Below are 22,225 nucleotides of genomic sequence, written 5' to 3'. Positions count from 1 at the left end.
CTCTGATGACACTGGTTAGATATGTTAATCTTCATGCATCACATTTTTTTCAGCCTTGTGTAAATACTACTATGATTGTGGGTGTAGAGGTCAAAGGTTAGATATTTTATATCCCTGTAAATTTGTGTTGGATTTGTTTTAACCCTTATGTGCTGTTGGGGATGTTTTCATCCACTATGGGGTATTTTTGAGTCTAAATTTGGCCATAACTTTTTCTGTGTTTCAGCAAATGGAATGATTTTTGGTGACAAATGTTATTTTGACACATATTTTGGGAAAATGCTTTGAAATTTTTCAAAAACTCAACAGTACACTGTGGGCAAATTTACTACCCTTTCGTTATGTTTGTGGCTGAAAACAGCCACTACTTTAAACTGCTGTAAAAATTTATCAGATAAATTTTCAAATTTTTTAGCATAAATCTATTAATCAACCTCAGTCCTGCTCAAAAATACTAAATGTTTAAAAAATTTAATTGCCAAATTTGTAAATGATGTCACTGATTTGGGAAAAAAACACACACAAAATGACTCATTTTCAATATAAAATGTGATTGTGGACTGGATTTTTTTTTACCTTTTATCACAGTCTTGGACATGTCAAAGATTAGAAACAACATTGGTTTTGATGCATTGTTAGTTTTTGTGCAGCATCAGATTTTAACTTTTTCTCCCTCATTTACTGTTCGTGGCTGTTTTTGCCCCATTGACTTCCATTATAACCACATTTTTTGATTGCAAAGCCATGACACCATATAATCATGCATTTTTGATTGTTGGTGGTTTTCCCTGTTGGGAAGAGGTAAAATTTGTCATTTTTACTGTTGATAACCGGGTGGCACCATTAACCCTTTAGATAGGCCTGTGCCAAAAAAAGCTTAGTTTCTGGCTTTTACATGGAGTTATATGGAGTATAACAGCATAATAAAGTGTGTGTGTGTGTGTGTGTGTGTGTGTGTGTGTGTGTGTGTGTGTGTGTGTGTGTGTGTGTGTGTGTGTGTGTGTGTGTGTGTGTGTGTGTGTGTGTGTGTGTGTGTGTGTGTGTGTGTGTGAACTCACCTTGATGCGTCTGAGAAAATCAAAATATGCACCTCAGCTCTCAGAACTGCATGGAGTAAACAAAAACAAAGTAAGTGTATTTATGCACCTGCTGCCTTTTGATGGTGAGAAATGCAGACTAAACAAAAACAAAGCAAGTGGATTTAAACGCGTGCATGCAAGCCTGCTGGTCATTTGATGGTGAGAAGAGCAGCAAGCAACATGAGAAAGGGCTTGACTTGTAGTGAAGTTTTAGAGATGATTATGCAGCCTGACCCCTCCAGCGAGCTGCAGGATGTATCGTCTTCTCCCTCTGACACCACAGACTCAGGAGAGTCAGATCCTGATTTGGATGTGGCACCCTCATCATCCTCTCTAGCTTCCACTGAAGGCGAGGAGGATTCGGAGGATCCTGGATCTGGGTGGATTGGGAGAAACGGCGAAGTGTGGTTTTCCACCAACGCGGAGACAACTCCCTTTCTTCAGCCTGCCAGAGGCGTGACTCCAGGGCCGACGCGCTATGCCTTCGCAAGGGTCCAGAACATGGATTCCGTGTTCAATCTGTTTTTTACGGAGGAGATGATTGACCTCATTGTCAGCATGACTTGCGTCAACACATACATGTTTGTACAGTCATACAAACATGTATGACTATGCCTTGTGATGGCATAGCGCGTCGGCCCTGGAGTCACGCCACTGGCAGGCTGAAGAAAGAGAGTTGTCTCCGCGTTGGTGGAAAACCACACTTCGCCGTTTCTCCCAATCCACCCAGAACCAGGATCCTCCGAATCCTCCTCGCCTTCAGTGGAAGCTAGAGTGGATGATGAGGGTGCCACATCCAAATCAGGATCTGACTCTCCTGAGTCTGTGGTGTCAGAGGGAGAAGACGAAACATCCTGCAGCTCGCTGGAGGGGTCAGGCTGCATAATCATCTCTAAAACTTCACTACAAGTCAAGCCCTTTCTCATGTTGCTTGCTGCTCTTCTCACCATCAAATGACCAGCAGGCTTGCATGTACGCGTTTAAATCCACTTGCTTTGTTTTTGTTTAGTCTGCATTTCTCACCATCAAAAGGCAGCAGGTGCATAAATACACTTACTTTGTTTTTGTTTACTCCATGCAGTTCTGAGAGCTGAGGTGCATATTTTGATTTTCTCAGACGCATCAAGGTGAGCTCACACACACACACACACACACACACACACACACACACACACACACACACACACACACACACACACACACACACACACACACACACACACAAACAATCACACACACAATCACACACTTTATTATGCTGTTATACTCCATATAACTCCATGTAAAAGCCAGAAACTAAGCTTTTTTTGGCACAGGCCTATCTAAAGGGTTAATGGTGCCACCCGGTTATCAACAGTAAAAATGACAAATTTTACCTCTTCCCAACAGGGAAAACCACCAACAATCAAAAATGCATGATTATATGGTGTCATGGCTTTGCAATCAAAAAATGTGGTTATAATGGAAGTCAATGGGGCAAAAACAGCCACGAACAGTAAATGAGGGAGAAAAAGTTAAAATCTGATGCTGCACAAAAACTAACAATGCATCAAAACCAATGTTGTTTCTAATCTTTGACATGTCCAAGACTGTGATAAAAGGTAAAAAAAAATCCAGTCCACAATCACATTTTATATTGAAAATGAGTAATTTTGTGTTTTTTTCCCCCCCAAATCAGTGACATCATTTACGAATTTGGCAATTAAAGAGTTAAAATCCTGAATTTTTTTTAAACATTTAATATTTTTGAGCAGGACTGAGGTTGATTAATAGATTAATGCAAAAAAATTTGAAAAAAATATTTATCTGATACATTTTTACAGCAGTTTAAAGTAGTGGCTGTTTTCAGCCACAAACATAACGAAAGGATGTAAATTCTAACAATGCACAAGGGTTAATCTCCACACAGCAACTGCTAATACCATCACTCACAATTATATTACCACTACCTTATGTTTTATTTCACGGCCAATGAGTTGATAATCAAAATAAGCCTTCAATATTATATTATATTATATTATATTATATTATATTATATTATATTATATTATATTATATTATATTATATATACGTTTTTTTTATGGATATGATTTACATATAACATGTCCATTAATATGTCAAATGTATATGAATGTATAAGGGAAAATGTATATTTTTATATTTTTCTTTATTTATTGCCTTGATTAGTTAATTTTAAATTGTCCTGTGTTGTGAGTGTGACATGCATTTGTAAAAACACAAATGTAGTCTTCCATGCCATGTGAGGTCATTAAAGCTAAATTAGAAAAATGTTGTTTAGCATATCACACAGCAGGACATGTCAATTACCAACCCATATACATGTACATATTTCTTGAGAGGTGATCTCTAAGGGCATTAAGAAATCCAGAGCTGCCCTCTATTGGGCACTGAGTAATGGATGAGTCCATGCTAAGTCACTACAGTATAGAAAAGTTTTAACCTGCTTCTCCATTGTGTGTTTTAAGGGCATCTGGGACAGTATACACAGCTATTGACATTGCCACAGGACAAGAGGTAAACCAGATTACTTTTCGATCTGAAGAAAGCCTCCACATTGCCTTCTGCTCTTTGCTGACCTCTCTCCCTTTTACCTTGTTCAGGTGGCCATTAAACAGATGAATCTACAACAGCAGCCAAAGAAAGAGCTCATTATTAACGAGATTCTCGTGATGAGGGAAAACAAAAACCCCAATATAGTCAACTACCTGGACAGGTACAACCTTCAACAGTAGTATATATTAACTGAGTTCAATTAATGCAATTATTTACAAAAACTATTTTAAAGACTTTGCCTTTATTCATTAACAGAACATGTCTGTGTAAATTGTTTATGGAAGCATTCTCAAATACATTGTGACAGTTTGGGTAAAATAGTTGTTTTTATTACTATGAAATTATTAGCAATTTGCTATTATTTATGTGAATTTTTTACATATAATTTACATATTGTTTTTTTTTTCTTTCCTGAAAAGAGAAAATGAATGAATATAAGAAAATGGACTACAAATGACAAAAATATATATTTAGAGGCAAAATATGTAATTAATCATGACAATGGCAAAAACTTGATTAATATTGGTTATTTAATTCTATCGATAGCCATAATGTTAATGTCATTTTTAAAAAAAAATTCTAAATATTTGTTATGAATAGTTTTCTCCCTTGGATTTAATGTTTCTGCTTGTAGTATTCACATTTTTGTATTTTTGGATAAAAGCATCTGCTATATGAATAATTGTAAATGCCATTAAAAACTTGCAACTTTTTGTCCAACCTGAAATACTGAAAACTACCTATAAAGATGTACTAAACCTTAAATGCAGGTACCGTGTTACTATCATCTTACTTCTCATTCAGTGGTCAGGTTGGTGCCTGTAATATAAATAGTTTCATCTTTCTGTCTCAGTTATCTTGTAGGAGATGAGTTGTGGGTGGTGATGGAGTATTTGGCAGGTGGTTCTCTAACTGATGTGGTAACCGAGACCTGCATGGATGAGGGACAGATTGCTGCAGTGTGCAGAGAGGTAACACTCAATACACTCAAATTACACTGCTTATTTACCACCTACAGTCTCTGAATTACTGTGAAGATCTGATCTTACTCTGTATTTATCTTTACAGTGTCTACAGGCTCTGGACTTCCTCCATTCTAATCAGGTGATTCATAGAGATATCAAGAGTGACAACATTCTGCTGGGCATGGATGGTTCTGTGAAACTCAGTAAGTTACGCCCAAAAAAAAAACTTATTTTATAACTTTTTTAGGTGTGTTCACACTTATAGTGCAGTTCGCTTGGTCCGGACCAAAAAAAACATTAAGTCCCGGTTCGCTTAGCATTCACATTGGCATTTTAACTCCGAACCTAAAGGCATAGCGATATGTGCTAAATGCGCTCGTTGTATGTGCATAGCCTACATATGATGGTATTTTGACCAGCTGAGAACTCGTGAAGAGATTATAAAATGTGTAATGGAGTCAAATCAGCGTCAGGAATCCCTCCGTCACACACTAAAATGAAGATCTGCTGTGAGGAGACGCGGTTCTGAACGGTAATGGGCAACATCGCGACTGTGACGAGAAAAAACAGGTATGCTTAAGCATTCTGTCCTTTTTATAATTCGTGTTGCGTTCATATTTCCTTCAAACCACACCAGAGTTCATTTGGAAGCGAACCAAGACCTATCTTTCAGCGGTCTCGGTCCACTTGTTTGGTGCACACCAGGGTTCGGATGGCAATGTTTATACTTATTCAAATGAACCGCACTAACAGAGCAATCGCACTAGGGTTTCGTTTTAATCTAACCAAACATGCCAAGTGTGAACACACAAATTCTTCAGAAATGTTAATGTAATTTCTTGTTATGCATCAAGAACAACATCTTAACCCCCTCTCTCTTTCTTTCTAAAGCGGATTTCGGGTTTTGTGCTCAGATCACACCTGAGCAGAACAAGCGTAGCACTATGGTGGGTACACCCTACTGGATGGCCCCAGAGGTCGTAACCCGGAAGGCCTATGGCCCTAAAGTGGACATCTGGTCCCTGGGCATTATGGCTATTGAAATGGTGGAGGGAGAACCGCCATACCTGAATGAGAACCCACTCAGGGTAAGACCTTACTGAGCTTTCTAAAAGACACATTATAAATGTTCTTTAAAAAAATGCCAACTAATCCTAAACGCAGGAATTTCCTAAAACAATCGGTTGAGGTTGGTCTAAGTGTAAAGAATCTGAGCTGGTCACAAAAATGAGTAAAACATTTAAAGTGCTCCTATTATGCTATTTTAAAAGTTCCTAATTTTGTTTTAAAGGTCTCTTACAATAGGTTTACATGCATCCAAGGTCAAAAAACACTCACATTTTCTCATAATATACATTGCAGCATCACCTCTTTTCTTACAGTGTCTGAAACGCTTCAATCAAAGATTCAGTCTCTCTAAACCGCTCTTTTCTCAGAGCTTCCTCTGCTCTGATTGGTCTACCGCATAGAAACCACTTGTCAGAAACGAAACGTCCATTACCATATCTGAATTTTAGCTTCCTCAGCACTTGTATATACAGTGATGAGAACAGAAACAATGGTGTCAGTTTCACTGTATCAATATCCAGTGTGAGTCCTCATCCTTTGGAAGTGCATGCAAAGTGGACCGCAAAAAACAGCATCTTCTCAACATGTCCACAACATGACATGTTACTACAATATGTTGCTTCTTAGCTACAACTAGTGTTTGAAGTAATAAGTAGACGTTGTTCACGGGCAGCCAATAAAGGCCATAGGCTGGCATTATGTACAGTATATTTATTACAATCCCATGTAGATGTTAAGGAAGTGAGACTGGAATTACTTACAACAAGTTTCAGCAGTTCAGATTTGATTCTTACTTTTAGGAGACAATAACTTTATTTGTCATGCATTTTGATCTTTAAAACTTTGCAGACCTTTTACATTCACAAACAGCTATATTACACACGGCATGGATGGAAATATTTGAAAAAGCATAATAGAAAATTGGGAGAAATAACATTTCATGTCTGAATTGTAACTTGGATTGTATATGCAGACTTTTCTATAATTGTTCCACTACATTTAATGTTTTTCCCTTGTGGTAGGCCCTGTATTTAATTGCAACCAATGGAACTCCAGAGCTACAAAATCCTGAACGGCTATCCTCAGTGTTTCGAGACTTCCTGAACCGCTGTCTGGAGATGGATGTAGACCGGAGAGGGTCAGCAAAAGAATTGCTGCAGGTAACAAACTATGCTTCAGACATCTGTATTAAGTAATAAAGTTTAACTACATTAGTACACATTATGTACATTATACATTACCTCATACTGCTCTATATTAGCACCTTAATAGGTATATAGAAATAGTTGTTCCTATAACCCCATTGTCTACACTAAAATTTCAACTGACAAGCAGAAAACACCAACATCGTCAGCCAAAGCCCTTATATAAGACTGGTGAATTTTAGCAGGTTTGACTGTTAGCAGTGGTTGTTTAGTGTTGCTTTCCACTGATTCCAACAAAATGCACTATTAAATGAATAATTTGGGAACACATATAATAAGTATACAATAACAAAGCACATATACAGATGTGGTCTCTTTTTTTGAATGCAACTCTCAGAGATCCTTAAAAGATGCAATAGATAAAATAGCTGGATTGGGAGGAATCAGCCCAGCCTCAGGCTCAATCTAAGCTGGATGAGTGTTTGCAGTGTTTTGGCTACTAATCTAGCTGCTTTAGACTGGCGAAACAGTGGCATGTGGAGATGCTGGTATTTGAAGAGAAGCGACTGATCTCTGGCAAACCTCAGCTCCCACTCAGATGTCCTGGCCTTTGCTGCTAGAAAAGCTGTGTAGAGTCACATCTGCTCTGATCAGAAAATCCTATATGGCATCCAGTCAGACGTGTGCGGCTTTGCATACTATGGTGGCTTATCAAGCTTACATTTTGAAGGAGATGGATGAGGGTTCTGGTTTACCTGATGAGGTAGTTAAAGGAGAACTCCGGTCAATTTGAACATTGAGCTCATTTTTTTGTAAATTTGGAGTGCTGTCAGTACAGAGAACAACGACAAAAATCGGTGTTGCCTACACCGTGTTATCCTCTTTTTAAAATTTGCACCCTGTTGACTTCAATGGGGCAAGTTTTAAACCTGCTTTTAGCCTCTTAACATCCTTGATGTGTCATTACCATAAACTGTAAAAAAATAAAATCATTATTAAAGCTGCAAGCAGCGATGAAAGGGCCCTCGCACCCGTGCCATCAACACTCGGTGGCTTTAGGAAGACAGAGCATGGTTGGGAAATGTACATTTAAGGAGGTATATATAGTAAGAGTATGTCAAAGTCAGTTACAAAATGTTTTGTATAATGGTGATAATAGCATGCTTCATGACTCAGCTAAGTGTTGCTAGCATGTTTAGTCTGTTTCTAGCATGCTTAGTACACAATAATTATGTGGTTAGTACTGCATTACTGTGTTAACCATGTCAGTTTCTGTTGCCAGTAGGTGGCGTTATGACTATAACTGAATATGAGCATGGATGTGTGTTCAGGACAGAACTCTTATCAAACTTGTGAAGTTTGGTGCAAATTGGACATTGCCTTCTTGAGTAACAACAAAGTCATGTTTCATTGAATTAGCATTCTTTAGCACTTAGCTAAGCATTACTAGCATGTTTTAATATGTTTCTAGCATGTTTAGAACTCAATGGCATTTTTAACATGTTGCTAGAACGGCATCAACGTGTTAAACATGTCACTTCCTGTTGCCAGTAGGTGGCGCTATTACTATAACTGAACATTCTCATGTAGATGTGTTCAGGCCATGACTCTTATCAAAAGTGTGAAGTTTGGGGCAGATTGGACATTCCATGCCTGAGTTACAGCAAATTCCTATTTAATTGCAATAATAGCATGCTTTAGCACTTAGCTAAGAGTTTGCTAGCATGTTTTAGCATGTTTCTAGTATGTTGTTAGCATGTTTAACACTTGCTGGCACTTTTTTATATGTTATTAGGAGTCCATAACAGTGTTAAACATGTCACTTCCTGTTGCCAGCAGGTGGCGCTATTACTGTAACTGAATATAAGCATGGTCATGTGTTCAGGACAGAACGCTTATCAAAAGTGTGAAGTTTGGGGCAGATTGGACATTCCATGCCTGAGTTACAGCAAATTCATATTTAATTGCAGTAATATCATTCTTTAGCACTTAGCTAAGTGTTTGCTAGTATGTTTTATTATGTCTCTAGTATGTTGGTAGGATGTTTAGCATCTACTGGCATTTTTTTATATGTTATTAGGAGTCAAGAACAGTGTTAAACGTCACTTCCTGTTGCCAGCAGGTGGCGCTATGACTATAACTAAATATGAGCATGGACATGTGTTCAAGAGATAACTCTTATCAAACATGTGAAGTTTGGGGTAGATTGTACATTGCCTTCTTGAGTAACAACAAAGTCCTGTTTCATTGAATTAGCATGCTTTAGCACTTAGCTAAGTATTGCTAGCATGTTTTAATATGTTTCTAGCATGTTTAGAACTCAATGGCATTTTTAACATGTTGCTAGAACGGCATCAACGTGTTAAACATGTCACTTCCTGTTGCCAGTAGGTGGCGCTATTACTATAACTGAATTTGAGCATAGACATGTGTTCAGGCCATGATTCTTATCAAACGTGTGAAGTTTAGGGCAGATTGGACATTCCATGCCTGAGTTACAGCAAATTCCTATTTAATTGCAGTAATAGCATGCTTTAGCACTTAACTAAGTGTTTGCTAGCATGTTTCTAGTATGTTGCTAACCTGTTTAGCACTTGCTGGCTCTTTTTTATATGTTATTAGGAGACCACAACAGTGTTAAACATGTCACTTCCTGTTGACAGCAGGTGGCGCTATTACTATAACTGAATATTCTCATGTAGATATGTTCAGGCCATGACTCTTATCAAACGTGTGAAATTTGGGGCAGATTGGACATTCCATGCCTGTGTTACAGCAAATTCCTATTTAATTGCAGCATTTGCATGCTTTAGCACTTAGCTAAGTGTTTGCTAGCATGTTTTAGCATGTTTCTAGTATGTTGTTAGCATGTTTAGCACTTGCTGGCACTTTTTTATATGTTTTTATATGTCCACAACAGTGTTTAACATGTCACTTCCTGTTGCCAGCAGGTGGCACTATGACTGTAACTGAATATGAGCATGGTCATGTGTTCAGGATAGAACGTTTATTAAAAGTGTGAAGTTTGGCGCAGATTGGACATTGCCTTCTTGAGTAACAACAACATCCTGTTTCATTGAATTAGCATGCTTTAGCACTTAGCTAAGTATTGCTAGCATGTTTTAACATGTTTCTAGCATGTTTAGAAGTCAATGGCATTTTTAACATGTTGCTAGAATGGCATCAACGTGTTAAACATGACACTTCCTGTTACCAGTAGGTGGCGCTATTACTATAACTGAATATTCTCATGTAGATGTGTTCAGTACAGAACGCTTATCAAAAGTGTGAAGTTTGGGGCAGATTGGACATTCCATGCCTGAGTTACAGCAAATTCCTATTTAATTGCAATAATAGCATGCTTTAGCACTTAGCTAAGAGTTTGCTATTATGTTTTAGCATGCTTCTAGTATGTTGTTAGCATGTTTAGCACTTGCTGGCACTTTTTTATATGTTATTAGGAGTCCATAACAGTGTTAAACATGTCACTTCCTGTTGCCAGCAGGTGGCGCTATGACTATAACTGAATATGAGCATGGTCATGTGTTCAGGACAGAACTCTTATCAAACGTGTGAAGTTTGGGGCAGATTGGACATTCCATGCCTGAGTTACAACAACTTCCTGTTTCATGGCGAAACATCGAAATTTATCAGGCCGCCGAGGACCCGCCCTTTGACGAAAACTCAAGATCTTCGCAATTTAACGTCGCAAAGGCCTTAAGATTACACTCACCAAATTTGAAGATGATCAGATTAAAACTGTAGGAGGAGTTCGTTAAAGTACGAGGCCTGAAAATGGCAAAAACTGCACAAAAATCTGAGAGGAAGTTCAAAATGGCTGACTTCCTGTTGTGTTTAGGGCTATGCTCCAAGAGACTTTTTTGTAGGTATTAGGTCATTACATGTATGTACCGAATTTCGTGCACGTACGTGGAACGTTGCGGGAGGCGCACTCCGTTGAAATTTTATAGGTGGCGCTATCGAGCCATTTTGCCCCGTCCAATTCTGAAACCTATATCAGATGTAAATTTTCGCCAGTTCTGACGCGTGTGCAAAGTTTTGTGAGTTTTCGAGCATGTTTAGGCCCTCAAAAATGCAATTAAATGCGGAGAAGAATAATAATAATAATAATTAAAGCTGCAAGCAGCGATGAAAAGGGCCCTCGCACCCCTGCCACCGCCACCCGGCACCTTTAGGAAAGGCCTTAAGATTACACTCACCAAATTTGAAGAGGATCAGATCAAAACTGTAGGAGTTTGTTAAAGTACAACATCAGGAAATGGCAAAAACTGCCCAAAATCTGACAGGAAGTTCAAAATAACTGACTTCCTGTTGTGTTTAGGGCTATGCTCCAAGAGACTTTTTTGTAGGTATTGGGTCTTTACATGTGTGTACCAAATTTCATACCTGTACGTGAAACGTCGAGCCGGGGCAAAATGTAGGGGCAATAAGTAAGCCATTTTGCCCCACCCAATTTTTAAAACCACATCACACGTAAATTGTCACCACTTCTGAAGCGTGTGCAAAGTTTCATGATTTTTCGAGCACGTTTTGTATTTGCCACACTTCCTGCTACCAGCAGGTGGTGCTATTGCTATAATCATAATGAGCATTGGCATGTGTTCAGGACAGGACTCTTATCAAACATGTGAAGTTTGTGGCAGATTGAAAATTGTATGCCTGAGTTACTGCAGGCTGTCTGTGGTTGCCTAGCAACATCAGAACTGCAAGCAACATTAATATTGAACTTATCTGATCATGCATATATCACCAAAAGGCCGAAATTGGGTGAACTAGTGCAAAAAATGCCCGTGCAAAATCAGTTTTTGTGTGTGTTTTTAGTAATTGTTGGTTTGGTGTGTGCTCATTGTTACAATTACACAGCAAAAGTTCAGTGACATTTTTATTTGTGCATGGTAAAAAGCACACAGTGAACTCCGAGAAAACGCTATGCTTGAGCAAACAGTTTGTGAATAGGCAACTACAAATGATGCCCGTGAAAGAGACTGTGAACGCATTGAATAGGATATGTTTAGTTGGTGAATAGCATAGGCTACTATTACACAGTAGCGACAACGTTAAGCGCACCAGAATGAAATATAATATTCAGAAGTAAACACTAACAGCATAGCTGACTTACAGATTCAGTTTACATCCACAAATGAATAAGCACCTCGATTCAGGGAGCAGTGCAAAGTGCCCGTGCAAAATCAGTTTTTGTGAGCTGATCGCCGTCAAAAAAGTTCAGGAGATATTTCTTGCGATGGCAATATGATCAAAAATAACTTTATATTGATTCAATGGATTAATAGCATTTAAAAAAAAAAAAAAAAAGTCATGAATTTATTGCATTTTTGGGAAAAAATAATCCGTTTTTATAATAAATCTTAAAAAATTCAAATCCAGATTTTGATTTTCAATGTTGTTATAACCTAAAGATGCTATGTGAAAGTTTGAAACAGAAAATAGTGGTTTTCACACATTTAGTGGTTATCTCACATTCGAGAGATATGCGAATAACACACAGACAGACAGACGGACGTTTCTGTAATTTATAGATAGATGGATTTATCACGTTCGGGAACCAAACTATAATATTCAGAAGTAAACAGTGTAGCTGACTGAGTGTTTATGTCAGAATGTTTATTTTTAAACCACAGCCTTCTTGGGGCTTCTTTGACCGATACAACTCTCTAATGTCAGAATGTTTATTTTTAAACCACAACCTTCTAAAAATGATATATTTAACGATATCTTTTGCATTTCTCATCCAAACAATGTCAAACTTGGCACTGCACTTACTCGTGCCCGTGGCAAGACACCTGTCGAGTTTGAAATCAATCGGACTAACGGTTCGAGAGATATGCGAGGAACAGACACACACACACACAGACAGACAGACAGACAGACGTTCCTGTAATTTATAGATAGATGTTTGTCAGGCCGCCGAGGGCACACCCTTCGACGAAAACTCTAGATCTTCGCAATTTAACGTCACAAAGGCCTTAAGATTACACTCACCAAATTTGAAGAGTATCAGATCAAATCTGTAGGAGGAGTTCGTTAAAGTACAACATCAGGAAATTACGAAAAATGCCCAAAATCCAGGAGGAAGTTCAAAATAGCTCACTTCCTGTTGTGTTTAGGGCTATGCTCCAAGAGACTTTTCTGTAGGTATTGGGTCATTACATGTATGTACCAAATTTCATACCTGTACGTGAAACCAGGAGCCGGGGCAAAATGTGGGGGCAATAATTTACCGAATTTGCCCCCCCCAATTCTGAAAACCATATCACACGTAAATTTTCACCACTTCTGAAGCGTGTGCAAAGTTTCATGAGTTTTCGAGCATGTTTAGGCCCTCTAAAAAGCGATTCACTTTGGAGAAGAAGAATAATAATAAACGGAGCAAAAACAATAGGGTCCTCTCACCATCGGTGCTCGGGCCCTAATTAAAGCTGCAAGCAGCGATGAAAAGGGCCCTCGCACCCCTGCCACCGCCACCCGGCACCTTTAGGAAAGGCCTTAAGATTACACTCACCAAATTTGAAGAGGATCAGATCAAAACTGTAGGAGGAGTTTGTTAAAGTACAACATCAGGAAATGGCAAAAACTGCCCAAAATCTGACAGGAAGTTCAAAATAACTGACTTCCTGTTGTGTTTAGGGCTATGCTCCAAGAGACTTTTTTGTAGGTATTGGGTCTTTACATGTGTGTACCAAATTTCATACCTGTACGTGAAACGTCGAGCCGGGGCAAAATGTAGGGGCAATAAGTAAGCCATTTTGCCCCACCCAATTTTTAAAACCACATCACACGTAAATTGTCACCACTTCTGAAGCGTGTGCAAAGTTTCATGATTTTTCGAGCACGTTTTGTATTTGCCACACTTCCTGCTACCAGCAGGTGGTGCTATTGCTATAATCATAATGAGCATTGGCATGTGTTCAGGACAGGAGTCTTATCAAACATGTGAAGTTTGTGGCAGATTGAAAATTGTATGCCTGAGTTACTGCAGGCTGTCTGTGGTTGCCTAGCAACATCAGAACTGCAAGCAACATTAATATTGAACTTATCTGATCATGCATATATCACCAAAAGGCCGAAATTGGGTGAACTAGTGCAAAAAATGCCCGTGCAAAATCAGTTTTTGTGTGTGTTTTTAGTAATTGTTGGTTTGGTGTGTGCTCATTGTTACAATTACACAGCAAAAGTTCAGTGACATTTTTATTTGTGCATGGTAAAAAGCACACAGTGAACTCCGAGAAAACGCTATGCTTGAGCAAACAGTTTGTGAATAGGCAACTACAAATGATGCCCGTGAAAGAGACTGTGAACGCATTGAATAGGATATGTTTAGTTGGTGAATAGCATAGGCTATTATTACACAGTAGCGACAACGTTAAGCGCACCAGAATGAAATATAATATTCAGAAGTAAACACTAACAGCATAGCTGACATACAGATTCAGTTTACATCCACAAATGAATAAGCACCTCGATTCAGGGAGCAGTGCAAAGTGCCCGTGCAAAATCAGTTTTTGTGAGCTGATCGCCGTCAAAAAAGTTCAGGAGATATTTCTTGCGATGGCAATATGATCAAAAATAACTTTATATTGATTCAATGGATTAATAGCATTTTGAAAAAAAAAAAAAAAGTCATGAATTTATTGCATTTTTGGGAAAAAATAATCCGTTTTTATAATAAATCTTAAAAAATTCAAATCCAGATTTTGATTTTCAATGTTGTTATAACCTAAAGATTCTATGTGAAAGTTTGAAACAGAAAATAGTGGTTTTCACACATTTAGTGGTTATCTCACATTCGAGAGATATGCGAATAACACACAGACAGACAGACGGACGTTTCTGTAATTTATAGATAGATGGATTTATCACGTTCGGGAACCAAACTATAATATTCAGAAGTAAACAGTGTAGCTGACTGAGTGTTTATGTCAGAATGTTTATTTTTAAACCACAGCCTTCTTGGGGCTTCTTTGACCGATACAACTCTCTAATGTCAGAATGTTTATTTTTAAACCACAACCTTCTAAAAATGATATATTTAACGATATCTTTTGCATTTCTCATCCAAACAATGTCAAACTTGGCACTGCACTTACTCGTGCCCGTGGCGAGACACCTGTCGAGTTTGAAATCAATCGGACTAACGGTTCGAGAGATATGCGAGGAACAGACACACACACACACAGACAGACAGACAGACAGACGTTCCTGTAATTTATAGATAGATGTTTGTCAGGCCGCCGAGGGCACACCCTTCGACGAAAACTCTAGATCTTCGCAATTTAACGTCACAAAGGCCTTAAGATTACACTCACCAAATTTGAAGAGTATCGGATCAAATCTGTAGGAGGAGTTCGTTAAAGTACAACATCAGGAAATTACGAAAAATGCCCAAAATCCAGGAGGAAGTTCAAAATAGCTCACTTCCTGTTGTGTTTAGGGCTATGCTCCAAGAGACTTTTCTGTAGGTATTGGGTCATTACATGTATGTACCAAATTTCATACCTGTACGTGAAACCAGGAGCCGGGGCAAAATGTGGGGGCAATAATTTACCGAATTTGCCCCCCCCAATTCTGAAAACCATATCACACGTAAATTTTCACCACTTCTGAAGCGTGTGCAAAGTTTCATGAGTTTTCGAGCATGTTTAGGCCCTCTAAAAAGCGATTCACTTTGGAGAAGAAGAATAATAATAAACGGAGCAAAAACAATAGGGTCCTCTCACCATCGGTGCTCGGGCCCTAATAAACAGAGCAATTCCAAGAGGGTCCTCACACCATCGGTGCTCGGGCCCTAACAAGTGCACAGCCAATGTAAGTTATTCCTTCAGAGTGAACACGGGTGAATCTGACTGCAGTAGATGTGAAAGATATTAAAGGGGCATTCCACCCATTTGAACATTGTTTTTTATTTAAAGTGGGTCATATATGTTAGCCTGACTACGTCAGACTTCGTACTTCCGCTCAATTTCATTTCGCTTCTGTACTCAGTCTGAGACAGCTTCAGAGCTTTCTGTTTGCCACCGGTCTGGAAACAGCCGGGCCAATCAACGAACAGAGGGCAGGCTGAGAGCCGTGACGTACACGCTGATTGTACCGTGGATGCGTAGATTTACTTCACATAATCTGCAAAAGTCGTTCACAGCCATGTTCACTCCGGTATTTCGCTCGATGGTTTTGTTTTCGCATCATACATGTGTTTACAGTGAAAGTTAAATGCGGCTGAGCATGCGCATAACACACGCCATAACCAAACGTTATGTGATTGGCTTACGGGTAACCAATGATTTTAAACTTCAGACAAGCGCCCCCTAGCAAGAGAGAAAACACTTCTCTGTTATGCCATTCCAGACTCTGTCTACGAACCAAAGTGAAGTAGCAGAGTCTGGTATTACCAGGCTACATATATGTAGTCGAAATGTAAAATAAATTTTGAATTTGGTGCCTTCGTGACCGAGGAAAGACAAAAAATAACTTCAGGACGCATTTGTATGAAAAGACAACAACTCCCACAATGCACCACATTGCACAGCTCCGCAAGCCACTCCCACTAATCCAGAAAGCGCATATCTGCCTATAAGAGAAATCACTCTTTCGTCTACAAGGCTAGCTACTACCAGAGCTTGAAATTCATTTCACACAAAATGTCTAGTTAGTTGGCGAACTCATTAGTGCATTAATCCTCGTTTGTAATTCTTTCGAAAAGGTGAATTATTGCATGGTACCTGGATGTTCAGTCAGAACATATGCGGTACGAAACTAGGATAGTTCTCAACACAAACGTCCGTGTCCTCGTCTGATTCAGAGATTTCGTCCAGGAGAAATTGTCATCGTTGAAATTCTTTGCCGCAGACGGACTCTATCTCTGTGTTCGTAGTTGCATAGTGAGATCACCGGCGCCACCAGTCCGCCCTAACTCGAGCCAGTCCGGGCTCCTCGTCCGCGGCAGGCAGGTCTTCTGCCTCGGCTGCTCTTCCCTATAATGCGGCTTGTAAAGGTAGCCACAAACACCTGATTCAAGCATCAGACTTCCGAAATCCTCTTCTTCTATATCATATTGAGCACTCTCCTCCGCTATTGTCATAACTTCACATCTGTCTCCACAGCGCCTGTTAGCTTAGCTTCAAACAAGATGGAGGATATTGCTTTCAGTTTCAGAGAGTAAAGTCCCACCCACTGATCTGTAATAGGTCTGTAGCGTGAGCGCGCCCCACCCTGGGAAAGATGAGGAACTAGTGTCTGTAGTCTCAACAGAAATCCCCCCCTCTTACACTTCCTCCTACAATGACGCAAAATGACAATTTTTGCGTCATTGTAGGAGGAAGTGTAAGAGGTAAATAACAGATTTCTCCCGTCTCAGGGGAAAATGAGAGAGTGTTGCACGACCATTCAATAGTATGACTGGGTTTCTAACAATGCAAAGCTTAATGCAAATGGGTGGAGTGTCCCTTTAATAAAAATGAATTAATTCGGCCAGCGCACATACCTGTATTTATTTCCTGTTTTCGGTCGAAGTCCACAGTAGTCGATTGTCGAGCTCACGCGCGTGATCATAGGTAGCTAAGCGACAGTGGAGAACTCGACAATCGACTACTGTGGGCTTCGACCCAAAACAGGAAATAAATACAGGTATGTGCGCTGGCCGAATTAACTTCATTTTTATTAATATCTTTCACATCTACTGCAGTCAGATTCATCCGTGTTCACTCTGAAGGAATAACTCACATTGGCTGTGCACTTGTAATGACACATCAAGGATGTTAAGAGGCTAAAAGCAGGTTTAAAACTTGCCCCATTGAAGTCAACAGGGTGCAAATTTTAAAAAGAGGATAACACGGTGTAGGCAACACCGATTTCTGTCGTTGTTCTCTGTACTGACAGCACTCCAAATTTACAAAAAAATGAGCTCAATGTTAAAATTGACCGGAGTTCTCCTTTAAAGAGCTCAGGTGAGCTACTGACTTGGCGCTGCTAGTTAACAGTTGGGATGTCTCAAGTTTGAACCCAAGATTTGTTTGCTACGATCAATCTGAAGGTTGCATATTTTCATATTTCGATCATCCAGAGACACAGGCAGTTCCTTAGGTTTGCTTTGGGGGCAAAGCTTATCCATTTTTGGTTCTCCCGTTCGGACCGGCCTTGGCTCCGTGAAGTGCATGGATGCCACTCTGGCCCCGTTGAGGCTCCAGTGTGTGCGGGTTTTGAACTTCCTCAATGATTAGCTCATTTTGGTGTAGTCATGGGAGTTAGCAATTTGTCATTGCATCGGAATTTGGTTTTCAACCATTTTCAGAGTCTTGGGCTAAAGCTAAAACCTCAGAAGAGCATGCTGCTGCTTTGGCAGTAGACACTTGCAAATGTACTTAATACATCTACAATACTCTCTTAGAAACGTAACTACAATAGTCAACATTTGAAGTGGATCAAAACCTTTCATCAAAGTTATACATGAATTTTGAATAATACCCGTTTTTGTCTTAGGACAACTTTGATGAACTTTTTTTATCAACTTCAAATGTTGACTTCTGTAATGTCAAGGTTTTAAAGGAATACATATAGACCAAAATGGATATAAAAAGTGAAGTTTTCTAAATGTATTCTTTCTCTTTACAGCACTCGTTCCTGAAGCTTGCCAAACCACTCTCCAGTTTGAGTCCGCTGATTGTAGCTGCCAAGGAAGCCATCAAGAATAGCAGCCGCTAGGATCTTCCCCCTACCCCCCCACACACACACACACACACATACATACATACACATTCATACGCACAGAGTGCAGGTACAGTGTGTTTATGTGTCATAGCACAATTACACAATATCTGAATCTGGACACAAACAATAACACAAGCACATGCTTGCACATGCACTTACCCTTATAAGGGTGATTGACAGCAATTCAAGGCCTTTGGGATGGGATTGTCCCCTGCTGCCTGCCCTCACACACACACACACACACACACACGTTGTGATGTATGGAACTGCTGCACCAGTCCATCAGTGTGTGTTCACCTCTACACATCTGGAAAGGAGACAAACTGAAAAACAACTCCTGTGTTCCTTCTCTCTGAAATGAATGATATGGATTACAGTAGACCTTTAAAATCATCCAATCTCTTATTTAATCTATTCTGTACTGTCTTGGATTACAAGCAACCTTCTTTGGGTTTTACAGAGTTTTTCCTGTGCCTGAAGAAGTGTACCTCCAAATCTCGGGATCTCCTCAAGACATCTGCATGACTGTCTACCACAGCTTTCCACAGCAATCATTTCCTTTCTACACTGTGTGTGCGCAAAATAAGAGAGCATACGACAGTGTGCTAGAGAGAGAGAGAGAGCTTGAGAGCAAGAGATATATAAGAACAAAGATCAGTCTCACAAAAAAACATGTCCAGGTCACATTTCATCCCAAAATAAAAAGGGGGAACAAAAATGAAGATCTATTCTGCATAAATGAAATTATACCTATTTTCATGACTATTAATTCTAAGATTTTTGTATTAAGACATTTGAACAAAGTCAAACTAAAAAAAGTATAGTTTTTTCCCCTAATGTTTTTTTCATTACTGTAATAAAATGTTTTATTACTCCATAACAGTAGAAACTCTCTATATTTTTTTTTATTCATTTAAAAGCATGATAATATTACTTAAAAATTTAAATAATTTTTTTTCTTCAAATTTATGAGGATATATTTTCATTATAGTAATAAGAATTCTAAACACTAAGAGAAAGTTTTTTTTTTTTTTTTTTTTTATTAAAAAAATGCGCACTTCATCTTTGATTGATTGTTATGAAAATAATTTAACAATTCAATAAATCTTAATGGTTCCTAAAACAGGCTTCATTTTCTTTAAGCAAAATATAATTTCATATTTCTTGTGATTTTGCGGTTAAATGTAACCTGGACATGTTCTTGAAATGTTTCAAAATATTTACTCAAAGATTCGATATGTAAACCACTTTGCTACTGGATTAAACACCGATAAAAATCATTTGAAGGCAAAGCGCATCCTGACTTTGCCAGAAAGCACCTCTCTCTCTCTTTTTGTCACTCTCTCAGAATGGATTCACAGACTGCATTTTCTTGTGCAATATTTCTGCCATAGAACCCAGCATTTAGGCATGAATACCACAACATATAGGTCTATACTATGCATTTTAAGAGAAAATGAAAAATGCTGAAAACCAAGCCATGAGGAGCCAAATGTAGAGCAGGCTAATGTGCTGCTACTTGGGCATTATGGAGTATGAAATCCATGCTGGTGTTTTGACATCTGCTCATCACACATTATTCGAAAACATTCTGTACAATCTTTCAGAGAGCAGTGATTGGCTGAAAATATTTGCATGATGAAGGGCCATTCACATAAGACTCGTTATTGTTTTTTCATTGTCGGCCATGCGGCACACATTGGCGTCAGTCTTTGGCTTTGCTCTTTTGTCTTGCAACATGAGTTCCATGTTTTTAAGGCTCAAAGCTCTACGCAATTACGCGGACACTTCAAGCTACGCAAGCCCAATTCCAGTCTCAGAATGCAATTCATAATATAAAGCGAGTACACATTGCATTCTCAGTGCCACAAGGAGTGCAATTTGAAGAGAATCTTGCTGGGCAAATTGCATCTTATGTAGCCAGGTACTTAGAATAATAACATTCAGTTTGATGAAGGATATTTAAAGATAACTTTACTGCCTAGAAAACTGAGGTTTATAAAAGCAACAGGAACACAATAATGTATTGTATGTATTCAACATTCAGCATACACGTGGTATGTATGCACAGGGAGCGTACATTCGCAATGTGTTGGCCAAGCATTTGCATCAGTGTTTGCATACTTGCGTAGAGAATGTTCTGCCCAAGACAGTGGGTTGCAAACAGTTCTACTCCATTCCATTGTGAACACTAGATCGCATCTTGTGTGAATGGTCCCTAAGGCCCTGTTTACACCTGATATTAAGATGCGTTTTGGTTGATCGGATCACATGTGGACGCTGGCAAGTACAGGTGTAAATGGGGTCTAAAATGTTTTGAGCTTGTCCACTTTCGACCACTTCCAGAGGTAGTCGAAAACGCATTTGACCGAATTGCTTTCGTAGTGTAAACGCTCATGTGGTCGAATGCATTACAACAGCCACAAAAGACGCCTACTGATCTAATGTGTGAACATTATGGGAAGCGCACTAGACAGATGGGATCTAAGCTTTGTTGGCTGAAGACCCAAGTTTGGTTTGAAGACTAAAACGTACCAAGCACAATGTTCTCTCAACATTCCTGATTTCTAACACACACTCACAGCGTTCAGCGTGATCTTGCGGCTGTCAGAGCAGAAACGAAAGCTGATGCTCTCTGTATGTTTTTCCGTCGTCTAACTTATTTTGGCCATTAGATTGCAAGATATGAAAAAAAAAACATGCATTTACCAGCCCATAGACCCCTCCCCCTCCCCCTCGAAGAAATCAGGACAGAAGTGGTTGAAAGTGGACAAAAGACACGGATTAAAACACCAGATGTAAACAGGAACGTCTCCCTCTTCTACTTGTGATCCGATCGACCAAAACGCATCTTAATACCCTAAACGGGGCATAAGAGAACAGTCTGTAAATCCAACCCCCTTCCCAACTGTTGGCGCTCTTTAGTTTTTAAGACTTTCTGGTTTGCAACAAACATCAATAGGGGTGCTATTTCTGATGCCTTTTTCAACTACGGTCACAAGTCAAAAATGTTTGATTTTTGCTGAGGTTATCTTAATTCTCCCTTGGTTTAAGAATATGGATTCAATACAGTACATGAGTAGAAGTCTTAAGTGTACGCCCTTGTAGAGGATGTAGGTGTCTGATAGATCATGTCAACTTGGTATCTTTCTTTACAAATGAGTGTTTGTGTGAGAGTTGTGCTATGTTTGTGCGTAGATAGGATAACCTCAGCCTGCTTTTAGTCTGTCTTTCAAATCACTGTGAAAATTCAGGATACTACACCTAGACTACCCTACCATAGGCAGAAGGGTACTAGAGTAGACATAGAACAGTAGTTAGCGACAACCATAGACATCTTAAGGCATGGGTAGCAATATCTATAGTGCTACTGCTTCAGTGTATGTCGCGATGGATGTCACAACCCCACCTACAGTGAGTATCAAAGCAGGTAAATGGGAGTGTCGTTTTATCGTAGGAACCAGTTTCATGCATGACATTACTGAATTACTTTCCTTCAGCTCCGATAACCTTTGAATAAGTTAGCATTACAAAAGGTATTTTGAGGATGATATTTAATGTACATTGTTGTGTTTTATTCTTTTTTTTAAATGAAAACCTTACGATAGGCTGCTCTTTGATATGTATTTGTAAATATTGTGCACCCTGGTTCCA

The 22,225-nt window shown here is 39.1% G+C and overlaps 1 protein-coding gene across 2 annotated transcripts in view; it reads left to right on the top strand.

Annotated features, from left to right (window-relative positions):
- LOC307159386 (serine/threonine-protein kinase PAK 3) overlaps positions 1-21,832 on the top strand; it is a 61,419-nt gene extending 39,587 nt beyond the window's left edge. For both annotated transcript variants that reach the window (XM_079872722.1, XM_079872721.1), the window contains 7 exons: positions 3,567-3,615; positions 3,702-3,814; positions 4,508-4,625; positions 4,723-4,822; positions 5,511-5,707; positions 6,710-6,847; positions 18,476-21,832. In XM_079872722.1, coding sequence (XP_079728848.1) covers positions 3,567-3,615; positions 3,702-3,814; positions 4,508-4,625; positions 4,723-4,822; positions 5,511-5,707; positions 6,710-6,847; positions 18,476-18,565 — 805 coding nt within the window. In that variant the 3' untranslated portion in view covers positions 18,566-21,832. The remainder of the gene's footprint in view (positions 1-3,566; positions 3,616-3,701; positions 3,815-4,507; positions 4,626-4,722; positions 4,823-5,510; positions 5,708-6,709; positions 6,848-18,475) is intronic.
- Positions 21,833-22,225: the final 393 nt, after the last annotated feature.

The sequence above is a fragment of the Squalius cephalus genome (assembly GCF_949319135.1).
Source record: "Squalius cephalus genome assembly, chromosome: 5".
Taxonomy (NCBI): Eukaryota; Metazoa; Chordata; class Actinopteri; order Cypriniformes; family Leuciscidae; genus Squalius; species Squalius cephalus.
Note: the sequence above shows the minus strand (reverse complement) of the source record. Positions and strands in the feature narration are given on the sequence as shown.